Below are 25,613 nucleotides of genomic sequence, written 5' to 3'. Positions count from 1 at the left end.
TTTTGGGTTTCATGTCCCTTTAAAGGGACAGTATTCACTCATTTTCATATAACTGCATGCAATAGACACTACTATAAAGAGACCGATATAAAAATCCAGTATAAAACTGTTTAAAAACTTACTTAGAAGCTCTCAGTTTAGCTCTGTTGAAAAGGCAGTTGGAAAGCCCACTGCAAAAGGCAAATAAGACACTCCCCCCTCCCCCTTCTTTTGCATATGAAAAGACCCTTTACACAAACAGGAGCAAGCTGGAGTAGGTATCTGACAGTATTCACATAAAACTTTGGGGCTTGGTTAGGAGTCTGAAAATCAGAGCAATGTTATTTAAAAATAAGCAAAACTATACATTTAAAAACAAAAAAAAAACTATGGGCTATATAAATAGATTTACATTTAGGCAAAGAAAAAATGAGTGTATAATGTCCCTTTAATAACTCACAGGTGAGGCACACGCTGCTCTCAGCTACAAGGTTTTTTGGTTGTAGCTCTTTATATAGTGAGTAGATAGAAAACTGAAAGGTAAAGGAGACAGGAAAGTCAAAATTAAACATTCATGATTCGGACAGAGCACCCAAAAACACACAATTTTCCAATTTACTTTTATTATGAAATGTACTTAATTCTCTTGATATCCTTTATTGAAGAGCATACGTGGGTATAACAACACATTTTTTTATATTATAATAACACTAGATTTTGTCTCTGACTGTGAAATTAACCTAGATTTGTTAGCCAATTGTTTATCTTTGTATACAATTTTACACTTTGGTTTAATATTATATTTTATTTCTTTAGATTACATAGTCTGCTATAACTAATATAAATATGTGATCTTCATTATTGATACGCACTACATCGAGTGATATTTTTAAAAAAAGTATTAGGTATACATTGTGAATTTTATATAGCAGTATATAAATAGTGTATCATTTTGATATACCATTGTAAGACACTATCAAAAAGGCATTATACCATACCACCTTAAAAACAAAATTTATGCTTACCTGATAAATGTATTTCTTTTTTGACACGATGAGTCCACGGATTATCTAATTACTATTGGAAATATCACTCCTGACCAGCAGGAGGCGGCAAAGCTGTTAAATATCACCTGCCTTCCCTCCCACCCCAGTCATTCGACCGAAGTAAAGGAGAGAAAGGAAGCAACAAGGTGCAGAGGTGTCTGAAGTTTATAATATACCAAGAACCTGTCTATAGAACAGGGCGGGCCGTGGACTCATTGTGTCAAAAAAGAAATACATTTATCAGGTAAGCATAAATTTTCTTTTCTTTTTAATGACACAATGAGTCCACGGATCATATAATTACTATTTGGAATCAATACCCAAGCTAGAGTACACAGATGATAAGGGAGGGACAAGACAGGGAACCTAAACGGAAGGCACCACTGCTTGAAGAACCTTTCTCCCAAAAGTGGCCTCAGCCAAGGCAAAAGTGTCAAATTTGTAGAACTTTGAAAAAGTGTGAAGAGAGAACCAAGTTGCAGCGTTGCAAATCTGATCTACAGAAGCTTAATTTTTGAATGCCCATGAGGAAGAAACAGCCTTCGTGGAATGAGCCGTAACCCTCTCTGGAGGTTGCTGTCCAGCAGATTCATAGGCAAAACGTATGATACTCTTTAGCCAAAAAGAAAGAGAAGTAGCCGTAGCTTTCTGTCCCTTATGTTTTCCAGAGAAAACCATAAACAAAGCAGAAGAATAATGTTCCGGTCAGAGACTACTTTAGGAAGAAAACCTAACTTTGTACATAAAACTACCTTATCCGAATGAAAAAATAAGGTAAGGTGACTCATACTGTAATGCCGAGAGCTCTGACACTCTACCAGCAGATGAAATAGCCATGAGAAACAAAACTTTCCAAGATAACTTAATATCTAAGGAATGCATGAGCTCAAACGGAGCCCCTTGAAGACTTTACCACTTCCTTGCTCTAACATAGGCAATGAGAATGACTGGGGTGGGAGGGAAGGGAGGTGATATTTAACAGCTTTGCTTTGGTGCTCTTTGCCGCCTCATGCTGGGCAGGAGTGATATTCCCAATAGTAATTAGATGATCCGTGGACTCATTGTGTCATTAAAAAGAAATAGAGGTATGTGCCAATTATACAGGATCCAATCGAAATCAGGAATATCCAACCAATGGGTGAAAAGGAACACCTTTAAAATAATCTAATAAAGAGCTCTGGAGTATCTTGACAAAGCCCATCAATGGTGAAACGGGTAGATCTACATCAGTATTACTATCAGAGACAAGAGGATACATCATAGGACTACTACAGATTACCAAGAAAGACCCCAAGATTCCTTCAGCTCCACTCCAGCCCCTTGTGTGGACTCTCTAGTTTATACAGCTTAGGAGAAAAAGCCAGGGCAAGGTCCAGGGAGTACAGAGCAGTAATTGGAAGTATTGGAACCGAGGGCTCCTTTCTGTTATTATTGTAACTGGTGTGCTGATTCCAGACACTAAACGGAGAAGAAAGAGACACTAAGCCTATATTGTGGAAAGAGGCTTTATTTTACTTGAGGAACGTGCTAATACCTGCTCATAATTGCAACAGAAGTATAAAGGTTAAATGAGTACTTTTGCAACAAAACGGACTGCTTCTTTACAACGCAATTTTCGGCACCAGATTGGCCAAGACATCGGACCTATCAGAGGAGAGGTGTGTTATCCTACAACCAATAGGATTGAAGGTGTGGCATCCGAAGTTAGCCGCAAAGTATACACACTAGCCATTAGGCGTTCCACGCCACTGCATACAGACACCTGCTACAGAAACTTTTGTTTTACCCTATGGATCAGGAGTAAGGTACCTTACACATTTTTAGACAGTTAGCGCACTTTACATTTAGCGGTCTGAGTCCTTTACCAGCGCTTCTTTTTTACTTTTGTCTTAAACAAACAAAGGGAGAAGTCCCTACATCATATATCAAGCCTTTTATGTGCACTTAATTTATCCTTTTTTTTAACTTCGTTATTTGTGAGTCTTATTGACTCTGGTTTTAGACATTTTTTTAGCTTTTGAATAAATATCTGTGATTTCATCCCTAATATAGAATTATGAAATTTTTGATATTATTGTCTCACACTATAATACAGATTCATTATATTTGGTGCCACATGAGTGTTTACTTATATAAGCGTTTTATATATCAGTGTAGTTTATATTCCAGCTATTTTATAGCGCCAGTTCTACTTTTTATTTGATAATTTTAATTCTATACAATAACACTAATGTCATACAGTTCTCAAGACACATGCATGTGTGTGAGACTACTTAAATATGTTCTTCAACAAAGGCTATTTCAGAGAATTTTGTCAATTTAATAGAAATATAGAAACATAGAATTTGACGGTAGATAAGAACCAAAAAGGCCCATCAAGTCTACCCATATACCATGTCACTTTTTCCTTAGGATAGCCTTATGCATGTCCCAGGCATTTTTGAATTCCTTTACAGTCTTTGTGTTTACCACCTCAAAAGGAAGTTTATTCCATGAATCCACCACCCTTTCTGTAAAAAAAACAGAATTTATGCTTACCTGATAAATTACTTTCTCCAACGGTGTGTCCGGTCCACGGCGTCATCCTTACTTGTGGGATATTCTCCTCCCCAACAGGAAATGGCAAAGAGCCCAGCAAAGCTGGCCATATAGTCCCTCCTAGGCTCCGCCTACCCCAGTCATTCGACCGACGGACAGGAGGAAATATATATAGGAGAAACCATATGGTAACGTGGTGACTGTAGTTAGAGAAAATAATTCATCAGACCTGATTAAAAAACCAGGGCGGGCCGTGGACCGGACACACCGTTGGAGAAAGTAATTTATCAGGTAAGCATAAATTCTGTTTTCTCCAACATAGGTGTGTCCGGTCCACGGCGTCATCCTTACTTGTGGGAACCAATACCAAAGCTTTAGGACACGGATGAAGGGAGGGAGCAAATCAGGTCACCTAAACGGAAGGCACCACGGCTTGCAAAACCTTTCTCCCAAAAATAGCCTCCGAAGAAGCAAAAGTATAAAATTTGTAAAATTTGGCAAAAGAGTGCAGTGAAGACCAAGTCGCTGCCTTACATATCTGGTCAACAGGAGCCTCGTTCTTGAAGGCCCATGTGGAAGCCACAGCCCTAGTGGAGTGAGCTGTGATACTTTCAGGAGGCTGCCGTCCGGCAGTCTCAAAAGCCAATCTGATAATGCTTTTAAGCCAAAAGGAAAGAGAGGTAGAAGTTGCTTTTTTACCTCTCCTTTTACCAGAATAAACAACAAACGAAGAAGATGTTTGTCTGAAATCTTCAGTAGCCTCTAAATAGAATTTTAGAGCACGGACTACGTCCAAATTGTGTAACAAACGTTCCTTCTCTGAAACTGGATTCGGACACAAAGAAGGAACAACTATCTCCTGGTTAATATTTTTGTTGGAAACAACCTTCGGAAGAAAACCAGGCTCAGTACGCAAAACCACCTTATCTGCATGGACCAGATAGGGCGGAGAACACTGCAGAGCAGATAACTCAGAAACTCTTCTAGCGGAAGAAATTGCAACCAAAAACAAAACTTTCCACGATAATAACTTAATATCTACGGAATGTAAGGGTTCAAACGGAACCCCTTGAAGAACTGAAAGAACTAGATTAAGACTCCAGGGAGGAGTCAAAGGTCTGTAAACAGGCTTGATTCTAACCAGAGCCTGAACAAACGCTTAAACGTCTGGCACAGCTGCCAGCCTTTTGTGAAGTAAAACAGATAAAGCAGAGATCTGTCCCTTCAGAGAACTTGCAGATAATCCTTTCTCCAAACCTTCTTGTAGAAAGGAAAGAATCTTAGGAATTTTTATCTTGTTCCATGGGAATCCTTTAGATTCACACCAACAGATATATTTTTTCCATATTTTATGGTAAATTTTTCTAGTTACAGGCTTTCTAGCCTGAATAAGAGTATCTATTACAGAATCTGAAAACCCACGCTTTGATAGAATCAAGCGTTCAATCTCCAAGCAGTCAGTTGGAGGGAAACCAGATTCGGATGTTCGAATGGACCCTGAACAAGAAGGTCCTGTCTCAAAGGTAGCTTCCATGGTGGAGCCGATGACATATTCACCAGGTCTGCATACCAAGTCCTGCGTGGCCACGCAGGAGCTATCAAGATCACCGAAGCCCTCTCCTGATTGATCCTGGCTACCAGCCTGGAAATGAGAGGAAACGGTGGGAATACATAAGCTAGGTTGAAGATCCAAGGTGCTACTATTGTATCCACTAGAGTCGCCTTGGGATCCCTGGATTTGGACCCGTAACAAGGGACCTTGAAGTTCTGACGAGAGGCCATCAGATGCATGTCTGGAATGCCCCATAATTGAGTTATTTGGGCAAAGATTTCCGGATGGAGTTCCCACTCCCCCGGATGCTCCTCCATCACCAGGGAACTCCTTGTTCCCCCCTGATGGTTGATATATGCAACAGTCGTCATGTTGTCTGATTGACACCTTATGAATTTGGCCTTTGCTAGTCGAGGCCAAGCCTTGAGAGCATTGAATATCGCTCTCAGTTCCAGAATGTTTATCGGGAGAAGAGAGTCTTCCCGAGACCATAGACCCTGAGCTTTCAGGGGTTCCCAGACCGCGCCCCAGCCCACCAGACTGGCGTCGGTCGTGACAATGACCCACTCTGGTCTGCGGAAGCTCATTCCCTGTGACAGGTTGTCCAGGGTCAGCCTCTGAGCATGCACAGTTGTAATGGTCTTAGATGAATTCGTGCAAAAGGAACTATGTCCATTGCCGCAACCATCAAACCTATTACTTCCATGCACTGCGCTATGGAAGGAAGAAGAACAGAATGAAGTACCTGACAAGAGCTTAGAAGTTTGATTTTCTGGCCTCTGTCAGAAAAATCTTCATTTCTAAGGAAACTATTATTGTTCCCAAGAAGGGAACTCTTGTTGACGGGGACAGAGAACTTTTTTCTATGTTCACTTTCCACCTGTGAGATCTGAGAAAGGCTAGGACAATGTCCGTATGAGCCCTTGCTTTTGGCAGAGACGACACTTGAATCAGGATGTCGTCCAAGTAAGGTACTACTGCAATGCCCCTTGGTCTTAGCACCGCTAGAAGGGACCCTAGTACCTTTGTGAAAATCCTTGGAGCAGTGGCTAATCCGAATGGAAGTGCCACAAACTGGTAATGCTTGTCCAGAAAGGCGAACCTTAGGAACCGAAGATGTTCCTTGTGGATAGGAATATGTAGGTACGCATCCTTTAAATCCACCGTGGTCATGAATTGACCTTCCTGGATGGTAGGAAGGATCGTTCGAATGGTTTCCATTTTGAACGATGAAACCCTTAGAAACTTGTTTAGAATCTTGAGATCTAAAATTGGTCTGAATGTTCCCTCTTTTTTGGGAACTATGAACAGGTTGGAGTAAAACCCCATCCCTTGTTCTCCTAATGGAACAGGATGAATCACTCCTATTCTTAACAGGTCTTCTACACAATGTAAGAATGCCTGTCTTTTTATTTGGTTCGAAGATAATTGAGACCTGTGGAACCTTCCCCTTGGGGGTAGTTCCCTGAATTCCAGGAGATAACCTTGAGAAACTATTTCTAGCGCCCAAGGATCCTGAATATCTCTTGCCCAAGCCTGAGCAAAGAGAGAAAGTCTGCCCCCCACCAGATCCGGTCCCGGATCGGGGGCCAACACTTCATGCTGTTTTGGTAGCAGTGGCAGGTTTCTTGGCCTGCTTACCCTTGTTCCAGCCTTGCATCGGTCTCCAGGCTGGCTTGGTTTGAGAAGTATTACCCTCTTACTTAGAGGGTGTAGAATTTGAGGCTGGTCCGTTTCTGCGAAAGGGACGAAAATTTGGCTTATTTTTAGCCTTAAAAGACCTATCCTGAGGAAGGGCGTGGCCCTTTCCCCCAGTGATGTCTGAAATAATCTCTGTCAAGTCAGGGCCAAACAGTGTTTTACCCTTGAAAGGGATGTTAAGCAATTTGGTCTTGGAGGACACATCCGCTGACCAAGACTTTAGCCAAAGCGCTCTGCGCGCCACGATAGCAAACCCTGAATTATTCGCCGCTAATCTAGCTAATTGCAAAGCGGCATCTAAAATAAAAGAGTTAGCCAATTTAAGTGCTTGAACTCTGTCCATAACCTCCTCATACGAAGATTCTTTATTGAGCGACTTTTCTAGTTCTTCGAACCAGAAACACGTAGCTGTAGTGACAGGAACAATGCATGAAATTGGCTGTAGAAGGCAACCTTGCTGAACAAACATCTTTTTAAGCAAACCCTCTAACTTTTTATCCATAGGATCTTGAAAGCACAACTATCTTCTATAGGAATAGTAGTGCGTTTGTTTAGTAGAAACCGCCCCCTCGACCTTGGGGACTGTCTGCCATAAGTCCTTTCTGGGGTCGACTATAGGAAATAATTTCTTAAATATAGGGGGAGGAACAAAAGGTATGCCGGGCCTTTCCCACTCCTTATTTACTATGTCCGCCACCCGCTTGGGTATAGGAAAAGCATCAGGGGACACCGGAACCTCTAGGAACTTGTCCATCTTACATAATTTCTTTGGAATGACCAAATTGTCACAATCATCCAGAGTAGATAATACCTCCTTAAGTAGTGCGTGGAGATGTTCTAATTTAAATTTAAATGTTACAACATCAGGTTCAGCTTGTTGAGAAATTTTCCCTGAATCTGAAATTTCTCCCTCAGACAAAACCTCCCTCCTGGCCCCTTCAGATTGGTGTGAGGGCATGTCAGAACAGTTATCATCAGCGTCCTCTTGCTCTTCAGTGTTTAAAACAGAGCAATCACGCTTTCTCTGATAAGTAGGCATTTTGGATAAAATGTTTGCAATAGAATTACCCATTACAGCCGTTAATTGTTGCATGGTAATAAGTATTGGCGCACTAGATGTACTAGGGGCCTCTTGTGTGGGCAAAACTGGTGTAGACACAGAAGGGGATGATGCAGTACCATGCTTACTCCCCTCATTTGAGGAATCATCTTGGGCAATATCATTATCTATGGCATTATTGTCCCTACTTTGTTTGGACACTATGACACAATTATCACATATATTTAAATGGGGAGAAACCTTGGCTTTCATACATATAGAACATCGTTATCTGATGGTTCAGACATGTTAAACAGGCTTAAACTTGTCAACAAAGCACAAAAAACGTTTTACAATAAAACCGTTACTGTCACTTTAAATTTTAAACTGAACACACTTTATTACTGAATATGTGAAAAAGTATGAAGGAATTGTTCAAAATTCACCAAAATTTCACCACAGTATCTTAAAGCCTTAAAAGTATTGCACACCAAATTTGAAAGCTTTAACCCTTAAAATAACGGAACCGGAGCCGTTTTTACATTTAACCCCTATACAGTCCCAGGTATCTGCTTTGCTGAGACCCAACCAAGCCCAGAGGGGAATACGATACCAAATGATGCCTTCTATAAGCTTTTTCAGTGGTTCTTAGCTCCTCACACATGCATCTGCATGCCTTGCTTTCCAAAAACAACTGCGCATTAGTGGCGCGAAAATGAGGCTCTGCCTATGACTAGAAAAGGCCCCCAGTGAAAAAGGTGTCCAATACAGTGCCTGCCGTTTTTTTAAAACAATCCCCAAGATTATAATAACTATTAATAGTTATAATCTGCCAAATATGCTTAGTAAAGTAATCGTTTTAGCCCAGAAAAATGTCTACCAGTTTTTTAAGCCCTAATGAAGCCCTTTATTCTTATACTAAACTAAGAAAATGGCTTACCGGTTCCCATAGGGAAAATGACAGCTTCCAGCATTACCAAGTCTTGTTAGAAATGTGTCATACCTCAAGCAGCAAAAGTCTGCTCACTGTTTCCCCCAACTGAAGTTAATTCATCTCAACAGTCCTGTGTGGAAACAGCCATCGATTTTAGTAACGGTTGCTAAAATCATTTTCCTCTTACAAACAGAAATCTTCATCTCTTTTCTGTTTCAGAGTAAATAGTACATACCAGCACTATTTTAAAATAACAAACTCTTGATTGAAGAATAAAACTACATTTAAACACCAAAAAAACTCTTAGCCATCTCCGTGGAGATGTTGCCTGTGCAACGGCAAAGAGAATGACTGGGGTAGGCGGAGCCTAGGAGGGACTATATGGCCAGCTTTGCTGGGCTCTTTGCCATTTCCTGTTGGGGAGGAGAATATCCCACAAGTAAGGATGACGCCGTGGACCGGACACACCTATGTTGGAGAAATGCTTCCTCAAATTTCTCCTGAATCTGCTACCCTCTAATAAATTGAAAAACTGTTTTTATTTAAATTGAATGCTCTTATCTGAATCACAAATGTTTATATTGACTTTCATGTCCCTTTATAAAGGTTTCATGCTACAAACACAGTGAGCTCAAGTATACTTCTATTTAAACTACCATAGTGTCTAATAACATAAGGAATTGGGGTATAGTTATATGTCTTCATACCCAAGGGGCCCCCTTCCTCCTCAGAATGATTCCTTCAGTCAGAAGTGCTTTTCCCGTCTCATCAAACAGCTCCTCATCATTAATTTCTCCCGTCTTCTGTAGTTCAGTGTATTTTTCTACAAACCTGAAATGCATAATGACAGTTCACATACCAACACAACAGTAGAACAAAATCCTTCAGAAATTAACGTTTCAGGTATAATACGCTTAATCATATACGCTAATCCACAATGAATCTTAATTAAAATAGCTCTTATAACTCCACCCAGTAAGTGGAAGTTCAAATCTCCTTTCCCCATCTAGTGGTCACAATTAATTTTCTACAATGTATACATGAATTAACCCTGCAAGTACCAAAGTTAAAACCACGCACTTATAAAAACATATGCAACAAATCACTATAAAATACAAAGTCAAATTTCTTTATAAGAATCAAAAACAATTATTTACACAATAAATGCTGTGTCCTAATTATTAGAAAAATACATCTAGTTTAAAGTAACTTTCAGTAAAGTTTTTGTTATTAATGTTAGAATATCTAAAATAATTTGTATTTCTGCCTACTTCCCTGGTATAAGTTTCTCATCAGAGAGGTAAGAGAAACACAGTGTCAGTAATATCATGTCACCTCATTCCCTCCTGTGTGTAGGGATGGGCAGAAAGTTTCCAGCTAGTTTTAGTGAAGTTATTATTCTGTAATCTGTATACTAGTTGCTATTTCAACCAAACAAGTGTTGACATTGGTATTCCCAGCAAAACAAATATATAAAAATAAATAAAACTGTAAGTATGCCAGGGCTGACACTCAGCTATATGACTTACTTGTGTAGCAGAGTGAGCTGCACTTACACACAAACATAAATAGTGCTGCTGTTTCTCATTAATTGCATACCCTGCAGCATGTGTAACTCCTAGGTGACTGAATGTCCAAAAAATCATGGCCATGGCTAATATGGAAAGAACTGGCTACCTACTGGTAATGCAGCACATCACAGGCAGTTAACTTAGTTTATGTTTGTAATTTAATGTTTCTCAGGCTTGTTGGTTTTTTTGTGAGTAAGAGGAAACTTTTGGTATAACCGGTTGTATATTTTGCCTACACATGTCTATTTCTTTAAATTAGCATCTATTATTAATCAAGGTGCTTTAGTGAACCAGCAGAAATGTGTACTTGAAGATTCTGAACAGTTAAATGCATTTATTAATGCAAAATGTATGTTTAAAAAATATTTTAATAAAATCACAATCACGTTTCATAAAAAAAATAAAAATCATGATTTCTTTTTTCACCATATCACACATCCCTAATATATACCATGCTATTATTGCTGTTCTGTGTCCGTCCGTTGATATTTATCTAACTGCCTATTTTATTATTCACATTATCAATAGCCATGTGATCGCAACTGTATATGATAGGGGTGCTAATAATGTTAGAGCACGCACAATGTGCTTGCATTTGCACATAAAAAAAAAAAAGAAGATATATATGTTACGGGTAAAGTTAGAAATCCGGATAATCCTAACACTACCCGGGTAAACCTGACATTACTCAAGCGGCTGCGCGTAAAGCTCGATGTAATGTAATTCCCCCAATATATTACAGTAACAGCAACCAAACGGAGCAAGTGCCGGTGAAGACTGGGGGTCTGCCCATTCCCCAAAATGACATAAAGGAGCAACAATGTCCACAGCACTTAGAAACAACTTGCAATTTTATTCCAAAACTTTAGACAAAGCAACGTTTCGAGTCCACAGACTCTTACTCATGCCATGACAAGTTGTTTCTAAGTGCTGTGGACATTGTTGCTCCTTAATGTAATTTCCCCCATCAACACTATATTTTTTTCCTCTGCATGGGGGGGGGGGGGGTTTCAAGGATCGAGCTTTCCCTACAGATGCTTGGGTAATGTCAAGTTTACCTGGGTAATGCTAGGATTACCCAATTTCTTACTTTACCCGCAATATATATATATATATATATATATATATATATATATATATATATATATATATATATATATATATATATATTTACGCACGGAAAGTACAAGTTTATTACAGCATTGCTACTGTAAGGTATTAATAACGAAGATAAGCTAGTAATTATGTGGTGAATTATGACAATCTGACAGGTGCATGTTATCCAGGGTTACACTCAGCCGCATTTTAACACATATCACTTTGCTTTTTAGTCTGCCCCTGGTGGTATGCCATCACTGACCGTTGGCGCATGCGCAGTTGCGCCACTGGAACGCCGGTGTGCATTCTCATTTCGGATTGTCACTGCACGGTGTGGGGTATAAATATGGGGAAAGTCTATAACATGTAACATGTTTTTTATGGTCTGAGGAAGGGGTTAAACTCCCCGAAACATCACTAATAAAGAAATTTATTGCATCAATACCGGTGAGTGCTTTTCTATTGAATTGACATTATATATATATATATATATATATATATATATATATATATTTGTTGGAAGCAATTGTTTATGCACTTTGTATTTAACACAATTGCAGAGAGTACTAAAACATAATGTTTTAAATGTCTCAAAAAGTTTTTATAGATGCAAGTCTTGTGATTGAATCTTTAGCTTAAACTTCGCAAGAAATCAGGTTGAGGGGCTATATAGAATCCTTTGGTGAACTTTAAACAGTAGGCTTATGACTATGTATGGCAGATATACTTCTTGAACTGGGAATGAAAATAACTCACATTTAACATAAGTAACAGTGTTACTGTTCCTTGGTAATAGAAGTGACTTGGCGTTTATAAGAAGTTGGTTGTACCACCATATGGAGGTGAGGTCTCACTAAGTATGTGTGTGTGGAGATACATTTTAATGGTGAGGCTTCGGTATCACTATTGTTTGGACAGTAATAACATAAATTATGCTTACCTGATCATTTCCTTTTCTTCTGATGGAAAGAGTCCACAGCTGCATTCATTACTTTTGGGAAATAAGAACCTGGCCACCAGGAGGAGGCAAGACACACCCCAGCCAAAAGCTTAAATACTCCTCCCACTCCCTTTATCCCCCAGTCATTCTGCCGAGGAACAAGGAACAGTAGAAGAAATATCATGGTGAAAGGTGCCAGAAGAATAATAAGGACGCCCCACATAAAATGACGGGTGGGGAGCTGTGGACTCTTTCCATCAGAAGAAAAAGAAAATGTATGCTTACCTGATAAATTTATTTCTTTTTTGAAACGATGAATCCACGGATAATCTTAATTACTAATGGGATATTCACCTCCTGGTCAGCAGGAGGAGGCAAAGAGCACCATAGCAGAGCTGTTAAATAGCTCCTCCCTTCCCTCCTACTCCAGTCATTCGACCGAAGTTAGGAAGAGAAAGGAAAAGCCAAGGTGCAGAGGTGTCTGAAGTTTACAAGAACCCACAACCTGTCTTACAAGAACAGGGCGGGCCGTGGACTCATCGTGTCAAAAAAGAAATACATTTATCAGGTAAGCATACATTTTCTTTTCTTTTTTATGACACAATGAGTCCACAGATCATCTTAAATTACTAATGGGATTCAATACCCAAGCTAGAGTACACGGATGATACGGGAGGGACAAGACAGGAAACCTAAACTGAGATACCACTGCTTGAAGAACCCTACTCCCAAAAGCGGCCTCAGCGGAGATAAATGCAAAATTTATAGGACTTTGAAAAAGTGTAAAGAGCGAACCACGTTACAGCCTTGCAAATCTATTCCACAGAAGCTTCATTCTTCAACGTCCACGAGGAAGCAACAGCCCTCGTGGAATGAGCCTTAACTCTCTCTTGATGCTGTAGTCCAGCAATCTCAAAAGCAAAACGTATAATACTCTTCAGCCAGAAAGAAAGAGAAGTAGCTTTCTGGCCCTTACTTTCTTGTGAGAAAAACACAAATAGAGCAGAAGACTGGTGAAATCCATAGTCGCCAGCAGGTAAAAAGTTTAAAGCACGGACCACGTCCAAATTGTGCAGAAGACGTTCCTTCTAAGAAGGATTAGGATACAAGGAAGGAACAACAATCCCCTGATTAATGTTCCGATCAGAAACAACCTTAGGAAGAAATCCTAAATTAGTATGGAAACTACCTTATCTGAATGGAAAATAAGGTAAGGAGACTCCTACAGCAATGCCGAGAACTATGACACTCTACGAGCAGAAGAATAGCAACAAGAAATAAAACTTTCCAAGATAACTTAATATTGAAGGAATGCATAGGCTCAGACGGAGCCCCTAGAAAAAACTTGGTGAGCTAAATTCAGACTCCATGGAGGAGTAACTGGTTGGAACACAGACCTGATCCTGACCAGACCTGACAAAATGATTGTACGTCTAGGACGTCCGCCTGATGGTTACGGAACAAAATAGACAAGGCAGATATCTGACTCTTTAGGGAACTTGCCGAGAAAAACTTTTCTCCATAGCTTCTTGGAGAAAAGACAGATTTCCATGAATCCGAAGTCTACTCCAGGAGTAGCCTTAAAATTCGCACCAATAGAGAGATACACACACCATATCTTATGGTAAATCCTTCTAGAAAACAGGATTACGAGCCTGAATCATGGTCTCTAAGACCAAGTCAGAAAACCCTGTTCAATCTCCAAGGAGCCCGTTTCAGAGAGACTGAAAGTCCAAGTTACCGCTAGGGCATCTATCAGTACCGCCTGAGGGTCCGTGGACCTCGGCCTGTAGCTCGGGAACTTGGTATTCTGCCTAGATGCCATGAGATCTAATTCCGGCTGACTCCTGAGAATCAGGCTGGAAAACACTTCCGGATGGAGTTCCTCCCCTGATGAAAGGTCTGCCTTACTCAGGAAATCCGCTTCCCAGAAGTCCACCCCTGAGATGTGGATCGCCGACAGACAGCAAGAATGGACCTCCGCCCATTGAATTATTTTGGTTCCTCTATCATCCGTCACATATGTACATGGCATGCTAAAATGACAGAGGGAGACAAAAAAGATAGAGAGATAAAAAATGCACCTAGCATTTTAAAAGCAAGCATCTGGGCACATTTTGGATTTTATGAACATACTGGAAAGCACGAATTGGACAAGACACACACGGTTTGTAAAGCCTGTCACACAAAAATTAAATACCTAGGGAATACTACTAACTTGAGAAATCACGTTAGCCGTTTTCACTCTGAGATGCTAACACCTGCCGCCAGTGCCACTGCCAAGGAAATAACAAGACTAGCTGAAGCTCATCAGCCAAGAATTGATGCAATGCTGTCAACTTTGCCGCCCACCTCTGAAAAAGGGAAGAGAACAACCAAAGCTGTGGCAACTTTCATAGCGAAGGACCTACGGCCTTACTCTGTTGTGGAAAACCTTGGGTTTCGCAACCTGTTGAAGACGCTAGAGCCACGTTATAAGATCCTGTCACGCAATCACTATACAGAAAACGTTATACCTGCACTCTACCACGAAACAAAAGCTCAGGTAATTGCATCAATGAGCCAAGCCAGTCGAGTCGCAACAACGTGTGATTCATGGACTTCAGTCTCGATGGAGTCTTATGTAACAGTAACTGCACATTACGTTAGCAAGGACTGGCAGATCTTGTCGCATGTGCTGCAAACGAGAGCAGTTTATGAGTCTCACACGGGTTCTCATCTGGCGGAGCTACTGTCTTGTGTCGTGGAAGAATGGCAGCTGTCCGATAAATCTGTAGTGCTTGTGACCGACAATGCGTCGAACATGATTGTTGCTGCTCAAGTTGGAAAATTCCCTCATGTAAAATGCTTCGCCCATACACTGAATCTCGCATCACAGCGGGCGCTGAAAGTGTCCACGCTCTCCAGGCTTTTAGGCAGAGTGGGACGAATATCAACATTTTTTCACCGCAGCACTACAGCAAACCACTGTCTGAAAGAAAAACAGAAATGTCTGGCCTGAAGAATCATAAGCTGATAACTGATGTGACAACAAGGTGGAACAGCTCATATGACATGGTCGAGAGGTTCTTAGAACAGCAACCTGCAATCTGTGCCACATTGTTTTCTCCAGAAGTCAGAAAAAGTGAGTCAGATCTCTGGACTCTCAACGAAACAGATGTGTCAAATGCAGAGGATTCTGTGAGTGCATTAAAGCCAATGAAAGATGCAACCACACTGATGTCAGAAGAGCGCAATCCAACTGTTTCTCTCATTGAACCTCTAAATGCACAACTGCTCCAGAACATGACAGACACCATGGGAGACACACCCATGATCCATGAGATCAAGAATGCCATCAAAACAGATCTCCTGAAGAGGTACAGCAGTGAGGCAGAGAAGAAGATACTTTATACAGCCTCTTCCCTGGATCCTCGTTTTAAGGGACTGCCTTTTATTCTCACAGAGGAGGAGAGATTGGAGATATACAGAGGAGTGACTGAGGAGGCTGCATCCTTGGAGGTAATTTTAATTGCATCATGTTTCTTGAAAAATTTATAAATTGAAAACAAACATAAAACATACCATCCATAACAAAATAGGCTTAGCTAGCAGTAGCTTGCTTAGTAGCTAGTTTAATGAGTACAAGGTTTATTTATATAAGACAGTTCGAAAACGCCACAGTCAGTCAACTTTCCTCCTCCTCCGTCCACTCCTAATAGATGTGAGCTGTTGCATGCATTTATGCATTACTGTCTCTCTGAGCACACACATAGCATTAGCTGGCTGGCTGCTAGAGGTAATAATGAATGCTATTTTTTCTATTCTTTTGTTCAAACACAAATTGAGTGTACTAGTACAGTTACATCTAGGAGGACAAACGTGGATGAAGTGCCACTGCCTGAGGGAAAAGAAACTCTGGAAGAAGAATCACCCATCGAGGAGGATAACCCTTCTCCTCCCAAAAGAAAGTCCACATCGCTGCTCATGACTTTGCTGGGACAGTCTTTCACTGACACTGAAGGTACAATAGAACCCAAGACCCCCTATGCCAAGGCTGAAGAGGAAATAGAGAAATATTGTAAAGCTCCATCTCTGCCTCTCACTGAAGACCCTTTGAACTGGTGGCATGTACATGAGGTCATATTTCCCCTCCTCTCTCATTTGTCAAAGCGATACTTGTGTATCCCAGGTACAAGCGTGTCTGCAGAGCGGGTTTTCTCCACTGCAGGAGATGTGGTAACGGCAAAAAGAAGCACCCTCAAACCAGAGCATGTGGATCAACTAGTGTTCTTACAGATAAACCTACATATTCCATAATTCTGAGTAGTGATTCAGGTTTATATTAATATTTAATGTTTTTTGGCACATCCAGAAAGTGCTGTGTGCCCCACTGCCCAGTGCAGTATTGTTAACTTATTTTATATTTGTTAATGTTATAGCTTATAGCTTTTTGAAAAATGAAGCTTAAAACCTTGAGTAAATCTTTGTTGGATCGCAAAATATACTAGTACACGACACGACCGACCACGTCACTCACTGTCACAGTCACACACACACAATACAAAAGAAACAACACACAACTGCACACACCTCATGTGTGCGTGGCTGCGTGCGGTGTCACCCTTCTTCACCATGATTCACTCTTTTTATGATGTGTGTTTTTTTTGGTATTGTTTGACTGTGTGTATGTGTTGTGTAACAATATATTTGTGATCCCATAAAGATAATCAAAGTTAGTTAATCTAGTAGTTCAATGCTACTTGTTGTATAAGGTCTATTATTACTTCTAGTGTTACTGTGATGTTTGCCAATCAGGAAGTGCTCTGTTTTGTAGATGTTGTGCTATTGTTTACAGCACACCTGTATTGTTTGCAATGCAGTGAGTGCATATTGCATAAGGGATTATTCACACTAAAAATTGTCTATTTTAAATAGACCCTTTAAGAAAGATATCATATGTTTTGTTTATGATCCCAAATGCCATCCCACTCCCAGGCAGATCTGTAGGGGTTAACCTAATATAACCAACCAGTTAACAATAACAATGTGTGTACTGTCTAACTGTCTTTATGAGTGTGTGAGTGTGACTGTGAGCGAGTGCCAGTTTGAATGTTGTTTGTATGTATCTATGAGTGTGTGTGAGACTGAGTGCCTTATCTGCCTTTGAATGTTTTTGTTTGTATGTGTGTCTGTCTGTCTATGAGTGTGACTGTGGCTGACTGGCTGTGGTGCCTTTGAATGTTTTTGTTTGTGTGTGTCCCAGTGTCTAGTGTCTGTCTAGTGTCTAACTGTCTATGTGCAGAGAATGAGACCACTGAAGCCAAACCACTATTATTAGGGGAAGGAAAAGCCTTGAGTAAATCTTTATTGGATCACAAATATACTGTACAGACAGTACACAGCACACACACACACACAACAGCACAATACAAAAATAAAGCACACACACCTCAGGTGAGTGGCGTGCCACCCTTTCTTCACCATGATTTACTCGTTGATGTCTGTGGACTTTTTTATGTATTGTTTGTTTGTGTGTGACTGTGTGTACTGTTCAGTGACAGACTCAGTCACTGTTCAGTTGTGTGTAGTACTGCTTTAACAGTAACTAATAACTAACTAATTATATTTGTGATCCCATAAAGATAATATAATCATCAAGAAGAAACTGTAGTTATAGTAGTTCAGTTCAATGCTACTTGTTTTAAATGTCTCTAGTACTACTGTAACTGTGTAAACTGATTGTATATGTCACATGTGTGTGTTGTGTGCACACTCTGTGCTGTGTGTTGTGTTCCAGATTCACGTGATGTTTGTTTGCCACAAATTGACAGTCATGGAGTGCACCTGTAATTTTGTACCACAGGAAGAGTGTCCTTTTTTGAGCTAATAAAATAAAAAAAAAGAGTTTATTTCAATATTTTGACTGCTTGAATTTTTTTTTCTGAAAAAATTTAAAAAATGGGCAGAAATAGTGTAGTAATCGTGATGCATCGCGATGCATCATAGAATCGAATCGTGAGACAAGTGAAGATGCGCAGCTCTACTAGAAAGACCTTAGAACCTTGTGATGATCCATATGAATGGAAACATGCAAATACACGTCCTTTATTCCTCAGTGTCATAGATTGACCCTCTTGAAACAAGGGAAAGTGAAAAGAATAGCTTCCTTCTTGAATGACGTTAATTTTATGAATTTATTTAGACTCTTGAGGAGTACAAACAGGACTGAGGATTCCCTCCTTCTGGGAACCCCGAACAAGTTGGGATAAATTCCAGACTCTGTTCCTGAATCCGAACAGGGACTATCGTTCCCACATCAGAGAGGTCTCCTATGCAATGGAAAAATGCCTCTCTTCTTCTGCAGATAATCTTTAAAGCAAATATCTTCCCCTGGAAGAAAAGTCCTGACTCCAGATTGTATCCTAAGGATACAGAGTTTTCCCAGATTGGGGTTAGGTCTAGCCTGCTGTCCTTTATTCTAGCAGAATACGTGAATTGCATTCCCCTGTTCCTGAAGGAATGAATGTCCCTTTTCCACTCAATATCAGAGAGAATTTCCGCTAAAATGGGTCCAAACAAGGTCTCCGCAGACCCTATCTTTCCTGATGCTCTGCGGGCCATATGGCAAAAACCTGAAAACTTAGCTCCCAGCTTAAACCTTGAAGAGGAGCATCTGGGATAAAGAAGGCGGCTAACATAATTGCCTTAGTCCTATCCCAGACTTCTTCGAGAGAAAAGTGTCTGTCCGATAGAATCAGACCACGCACCAAAACAGTACGCCACCACACTGGTGACAAAGCAATACAAACCGCAGGTAGATGTAAACTCCGATGTACACCCCCTTCCCTGGGTACTATTGACAAGACTCCTGGATAGAGTCTGCTGTATATGGAGAAAAGGGGGTACCCAGTTTCTCCCTGACTTTGTAATGTGTACTGGACTTATTAGGATTGACTACGCCGATAATGTCGGAGTCATCCAGGGTATCAGAAACCTTCTAATAACCAACAGAGGAGTTGAAGCCTAAGCTAAAAGGAAACTCTTCAGTATCAACGAAAGAAATTACACAGACAGAGTCTGAGATTTCCCCCTTATCTACTACCGAAGTATCCCCCACTTCATGCTACAAGGAGGATAATTAGGAAAAGCTACTACACTGTATCAGCAATATTCACTGAGTAAATGCACATCAGAAATTGCTTTAATGATCTTAGGAAACAATGTTTTGTCAATTAACTACAGGTGGAGTCCGTAAAGAGGCGCAGGGCACTGCATGTGTGGGTTATAAAATAGTTTTCACTTTTGGGGGGAAAAAAGTTTTTATTCTTATAGTAAGGAACTCTCCATTCATATCAAAACATAAAGAGATACTTTGTAGGGTTTCTTGGAACACTCTGCCACACATATGGGTGAATAATACAAGAAAAACCAACCCAGAAAAAAAAACGTTACTGTCTCTAACTTATGTTTTTTTCTAAGTTATGTTACTGTCGCTTTAAATTTTTAACAAGTAACTTTTAAATTAAACGTGCAAACATGGTTAATAAAAAAACACATGACTGAAAACCATTCTACACCTCAGCTACCTAGCAGAAGTGCCAGCCAGCCCTTTGCACAGTAAATATTCCGGACTAAGACCTTTTGAAACACTGTCCGGTCTGTTACTTTCTCTAATTAAGAGTAAACACTCTCCTCCATCCCTTCCTATACTCGGAAAAAAATTACCAAAGTGGCGCGCAACTAAATTGGCGCCACACATAACTCCACCCATCGTGGGCGTGAGTATAACAATCTCCCGGTTGCCATTGATCTTTTTATATTTACAACGCGGAACCGTCGGGAGCGCAATAACAGATAAGTTTCAGCTTGGCAGCTGCTAGTCCGAGAGACTAATTCTATTGTCAAACACCTCACACTGATGTCAATATGTGTTCTCCCGGTCGGCTACTATTAAACCGCCGGGAGATGAGAACACAGTCCCCTTCAGCACCTCACCCTGAGCTAGACTTTTGTAGAGCTCATTAGTTATGGTAATAGGAGATCTCCCAGTCGGCTATTATCAAACCGTCGGGAGATGAGATTCAAATATTTTTACTAAGCATAACTCCCCTCACACTGAGCCCGTCTTAGAATACGCATCAGTTTTGTCAATAGGGGATTTCCTGGTCGGCTATTATTAAAATGCCCGCCGGGAGATGAGAGCACATGTCCAATGCAACCCCCGTGTCAGCGTTTAATCTGTCCCAAAGTGTCCCCTAAGCCTCTGGGGGAATCTATCTGTAACCCTCTGCTAAAGAGGTCAAATCCAACGAGGTATAATAAAGATTAAGTGTCCAACCTTTCTTCTGAGCCTTTTCAACCCCCAGAATAAAGTTAGCACTTACCTCATCTTCTGCCGGACAGTAAGGCAGTTCTCAGGTTTGCAAGGTTCTCTCCCTCACATGGACCTGTAATTGAAAACAAAAGTTCTGAGTAATATCCCTCACATTTTCTTGGTAAGGGCAGCAAAAATTACATGGGAGGCGCAGTGAGAATTATGTCCCACAAGTTCCCATTGCTCTAAAGCCACCAAATGCTCTACTGAAGAGACTGATATGGACTATGGCTACACCCTAGAACAAAGCGGCACACTTTGGCACTACTTTAAAAATAATAAACTCTTAATTGAAGAATCTTTTCTAACACCTCACTTTACCTCTTCCTATCACTAACGTAGGCAAAGAGAATGACTGGAGTAAGAGGGAAGGGAGGAGCTATTTAACAGCTCTGCTGTGGTGCTCTTTGCCTCCTCCTGCTGACCAGGAGGTGAATATCCCATTAGTAATTAAGATGATCCGTGGACTCATCGTGTCATAAAAAAAGAAAGGAAATTATCAGGTATGCATGAATTATGTTTTTCTTCTTAAATGGAAAGAGTCCAGAGCTGCATTCATTACTTTTGGGAAAACAATACCCAAGCTATAGAGGACACGGAATGCCAAGACGAGAGGGTACAATAGGTGGCCCACCAGGCCTGAACCTCTACTCAAAAAAAAACAAAAAAACAAAACAAAAAAAAAACAAAAAAAAAAAAAAAATGCTTCGTCCGAAGCCGAGAAAATTTTAAGAGGAAAAGCCCCAATGACACTGACTTGCAGTCAGTGCAGAAGCCAAACCAGAGACCACAAACGGACTCGCCTGAGCCAACACTCCTCCAGGAGACACCGTCGCCCAACAAACGGTCCCACACCGCTCACACCCCACAAATGAAGGGGACACCAGCCGAAACCCCCAAGGGGACAAGGCAAAGGAGGACCGAGGAAACCAAAAGGTCCCCTAATACAAAAAAAAAAACACAAAAAAAAAAAAAGAACACCTCCAAGAGTGAGCCCAGCTCACAGAGACCCAAAAGGGACCCAAACATGGAAAGGAAGCCACGCCAATACCAAGTGAAACCCGGGATAAGACCGGGCACAGAGACAGAACAGACGTGTCCCCAACATCCTGCAAGCAAGGAATGGAACTTTAGAGGCAAAGACCTCCCAGTGTCTGACTATAGAATACCAAGGTATTCGACCATGAAAAAGTGTGAAATACACTCAGATGAAAAACCCCAAGTTTGAGAACACAGAGTTCCATAACAGGACAACACTGAGGGTAATCGCGAGGAAGAAGAAGCAGTCAAGCAAGAAACAGACCGCAAAAGTGACCCCCGGACAGAGGGCACGCTCCAGGCAACTTAATTCACTGGACCTACACACAGGTCCCTAAAAATGGGAACACAAAACCTCAAATGAGGCCCCCGAGAAGGAGAGTATACCCTCAAAACCTGAAGGAAGAGTAAACCCTCTTCTGAAATCAATGGAGCAAGGAGAAAGAAAAATCTATACCTTAGCAGACTGAGCTAACAGGATAGACTCAACAAGCTCCCACATACATAGAAAACTGCGACCCGAACGCAGCGCCTTAGACCGCTTGGCCATCCTGACCCGCAAATCCACACCCAGGTAGACCAAGCCAGCCTCAGGGATCCAACAGAGGGGAACAAAGAATCCCGAAACAGGAACCAGCGTAAAGATAGCACAGCCATCCCCACAGAGTACAAGTACAACCCGACTCTGAAAACAGACAACAAGGCCATAGACTGAAGGATCTATCCAAATAAAAGCCCAACAAGTCTGACTTGGAGCCAGCAAGACCCCAGGGGGAACCAATCCCATCTTTCTGCCTCCCATCCAGGAGAAGCCCCAAGCAAAAACTCTATTCTCCATAGGGAGGAGAAAATCCCCTAAAGAAAAGGGATGATGCCAGAAGGGCAACAACTCCTCAAGGCCCAAGGGCACCGGGTAATGGGAAGATAAATTCCCAACACAGACATCCTATAAAAGGACCCCGCTACAAATAGCTTGCCAAGCAGAGGCACAACCCATTCGCCTGTTCCACAGGAACGGAACGGGCAAGCTGACCAGGGGAATGCAACCCTAAAGGCGCACCGGAAAATGGACATTTAGCGCCAGCAGCTGGGTATGAACCAACAACCCTTGAGGCGCAAGCCACACAGCTAACCACAAGATGACATGGGCTACTCCTGTGGCAAAGAGTTAAAAAAAAAAAAAAATACTCAGAAAACCTGGCCAACCATGACCCGGTCAGGTAGATGAAAGAAGGTGGAACTGAACCACTCTGTCCCTAGACAGTTACAGGTTTGAAATCTGAACCCCAGACCACTGAGGATCATCTGGGCCCAAGTTCCCACAACCGTGGAACACCCCGACCAGCCCTGAGATCCAAGATTCCAAAACCACCCAAACCTGGGACAGGAAAAAGGCCAAGCGAAGCTTCAGCAACCAGAAGTCTCAGGGGGAAAAACAGGTCCGGGCACCTAATAGTTCAGGCAAACCTTACCCTAGAACTAAACACCCCATCTGGCCATAAAGCCAGACACAAAGGAAATGGATGCATATCCAGAGAATCCGGATAGCGAGAAGAACTCGAAAGCCCCAACGAAAGGAAGGAACCACCCCTATCTAAAGTCCAACACTCCAAGGAGCACGGCTAGAAGTCGTATGAAGATACTTCCCAATCCTCAGGACATCCAAGGGATACCTCAAGGTCAAAAAAATCCTACTAGCAGGACTAGTCTCCCGATAACCTCCGCTCAAGCAGAGGACACAAGGAAGAGAAAGGCACTAAGCATACCCAGCTCCGGAAAACCCAGAGCTAAACAAAGTCCTCGCAGGGAACAACCATCACCCGGAAACACAGATCCCTAAAAGGAGATCCAACTCACCCTGAGATAATGGAAGTAGACCCAAAGGTCTCTTACAACTCACAGACAGTACACAACAAAGAGTAAAAGCTGCGTCTAGAAACCCTATAAACAGCTTACGTGTAAACCTGGTTTCAAACTACAAACCTTCTGCATGCTAGACAGCTATCCTGTACAAGCTGTTGGATCAAGCCCAAAAGGACAAATCCAGAGACCTTAAAGATGAAGGCCAAACCGCTCAACTGCGGAAAGGGGCATTAAGTCCTCCAACCCTCTACCACATGGGGAGATGCTCTAGGTTTTGATGAAATCGGATGTCAGAGTGACACAGCGGGAAACTCCCCTGCCCGGCCATGTATGACTGAAGGCTATAAGGACTGAAACAATACTTCCCGCCTCACAGACCCACAGGTCCTCTCGAATGCTAGTTGAACATGAAAAACAATGATAAACCTGAGCACTCAGCGCTTCTACTGAACCAGCTGAGCAGAACAGCGCCAAGTGTCTGAACATCAAGACCAAACGAACCCGACAGGACCAGCCTGCACCTAGGGTCCCAACCAGCAAGCAGCGTAAATTCTCCCTCGTAGGGGAAAATACAGAACACAGACATTTTTAACATAGGACTAACATGTCCCAAACCACTTTCGAAGAAGTAACAAAGAGTATCAATCCCAGAAAGTTCCCGAAAGAAACTAATAAAAATATATATCGGATATAAAAAAAATATAAGGCAACCCGGAGGTTAACGCCCAAAAAGACACAGGTCTAGCCGCAGGACCAGCCAAACGGAGCCCTATCTTACAAAACTGGGAAAAATCTCAAACAAATGACAATCAGGAGATTACTTCATCCCCACATGTCCAATGAGGTGCACCATTCAAATTATCAGACTGAAAATCCCTGTAACTGGTAACGATAGGGTCATTCAATAACTGAAAAACATGCCTGAGCAACACACGAAAGCACGCAATCCTGTAACGAAAGGCACAACACTCAGGGACAGATACCCCTGCAGGGAACTGTAGAGGCACTCCCTAAGGCAGAAGGCCCGGAACAATAGGGCACAAGCACATTCTCAAATAAAAGTCTGGACTCTGCAGACGAACAATCACCAACATTATGTGGAAGTGAAAACGTGCCGCTGTAACCTCTGGGGGAAACGCACCACCCCGCATGGAGGAACCATAAACTGGGTTAGCCGCATGTGCAGAAGTATGATTTGGTAGGGAACTCGCCTCTCGGAGCAGTCCCTTGATTCCCCGAGCCTGAGGAACCAGGCGCCCTGAAATAGCATACGGAACAAAACTTGTTGACAGGAGTCAACGAGGCCCCCCCCCGGATTCATCACCGGACACAGAATCTGAAATAAAAAAATAGTCTCAGTATCAGAATCTTCCATAACTGAATCTGAAATTAACACAGTCTCAGCATCACAATCCTCCATAACTGGATAGAGGATATTTAAATATGGACTAAAGTAGTAAAACAAAAACAGCACCTGACACCCACAATGGCTGGGGCACTCACCATCTCCTATGATCAGACCCCTGCGGACGAGAAAATTTCCTTCGCCACGCGGTTGAGAATGCGGAAATGGAAAAACGGAACATAACCACGCCCAAACCGTACAGTCCAAAAAAAGTGCGCCCAACCAAAAGGCCGAGTCACTTCCAAAGGCCTCAATGTTCCAACCACGAGCCCAGTAAACATCACACATAAGCAGGTTGAATCACATAACAAACATGATTATAAACCCCCCCCCTGTTCAATAACCCCCCTCAGGAGATATTAACCTTTGATTCCACGATACTAAAAGAGACTCACTGAGACCCTTAAGTATAAGTTAGACCCGCAAAGGTGGTAGCCTCTCGGGAAACATTCACATTACAGTACATTGACGAATAAAGTAAAATGAAACGATCTTACCGGAATCTACGCTGTGGAACAGGAACATGGCCCTTCAAGAGTGACAGATAGTAGCA

The 25,613-nt window shown here is 41.7% G+C and overlaps 1 protein-coding gene across 1 annotated transcript in view; it reads right to left on the bottom strand.

Moving 5' to 3' along the window:
• MRPS23 (mitochondrial ribosomal protein S23) overlaps positions 1 to 25,613 on the bottom strand; it is a 51,617-nt gene that overhangs the window by 1,818 nt on the left and 24,186 nt on the right. Inside the window, exon 4 of the mRNA XM_053697016.1 lies at positions 9,497 to 9,620. Within this exon, the coding sequence (XP_053552991.1) occupies positions 9,497 to 9,620 (124 nt within the window). The remainder of the gene's footprint in view (positions 1 to 9,496; positions 9,621 to 25,613) is intronic.

The sequence above is a fragment of the Bombina bombina genome, unplaced genomic scaffold (assembly GCF_027579735.1).
Source record: "Bombina bombina isolate aBomBom1 unplaced genomic scaffold, aBomBom1.pri scaffold_866, whole genome shotgun sequence".
Taxonomy (NCBI): Eukaryota; Metazoa; Chordata; class Amphibia; order Anura; family Bombinatoridae; genus Bombina; species Bombina bombina.
This window is presented reverse-complemented; position numbering and strand designations above follow the sequence as displayed.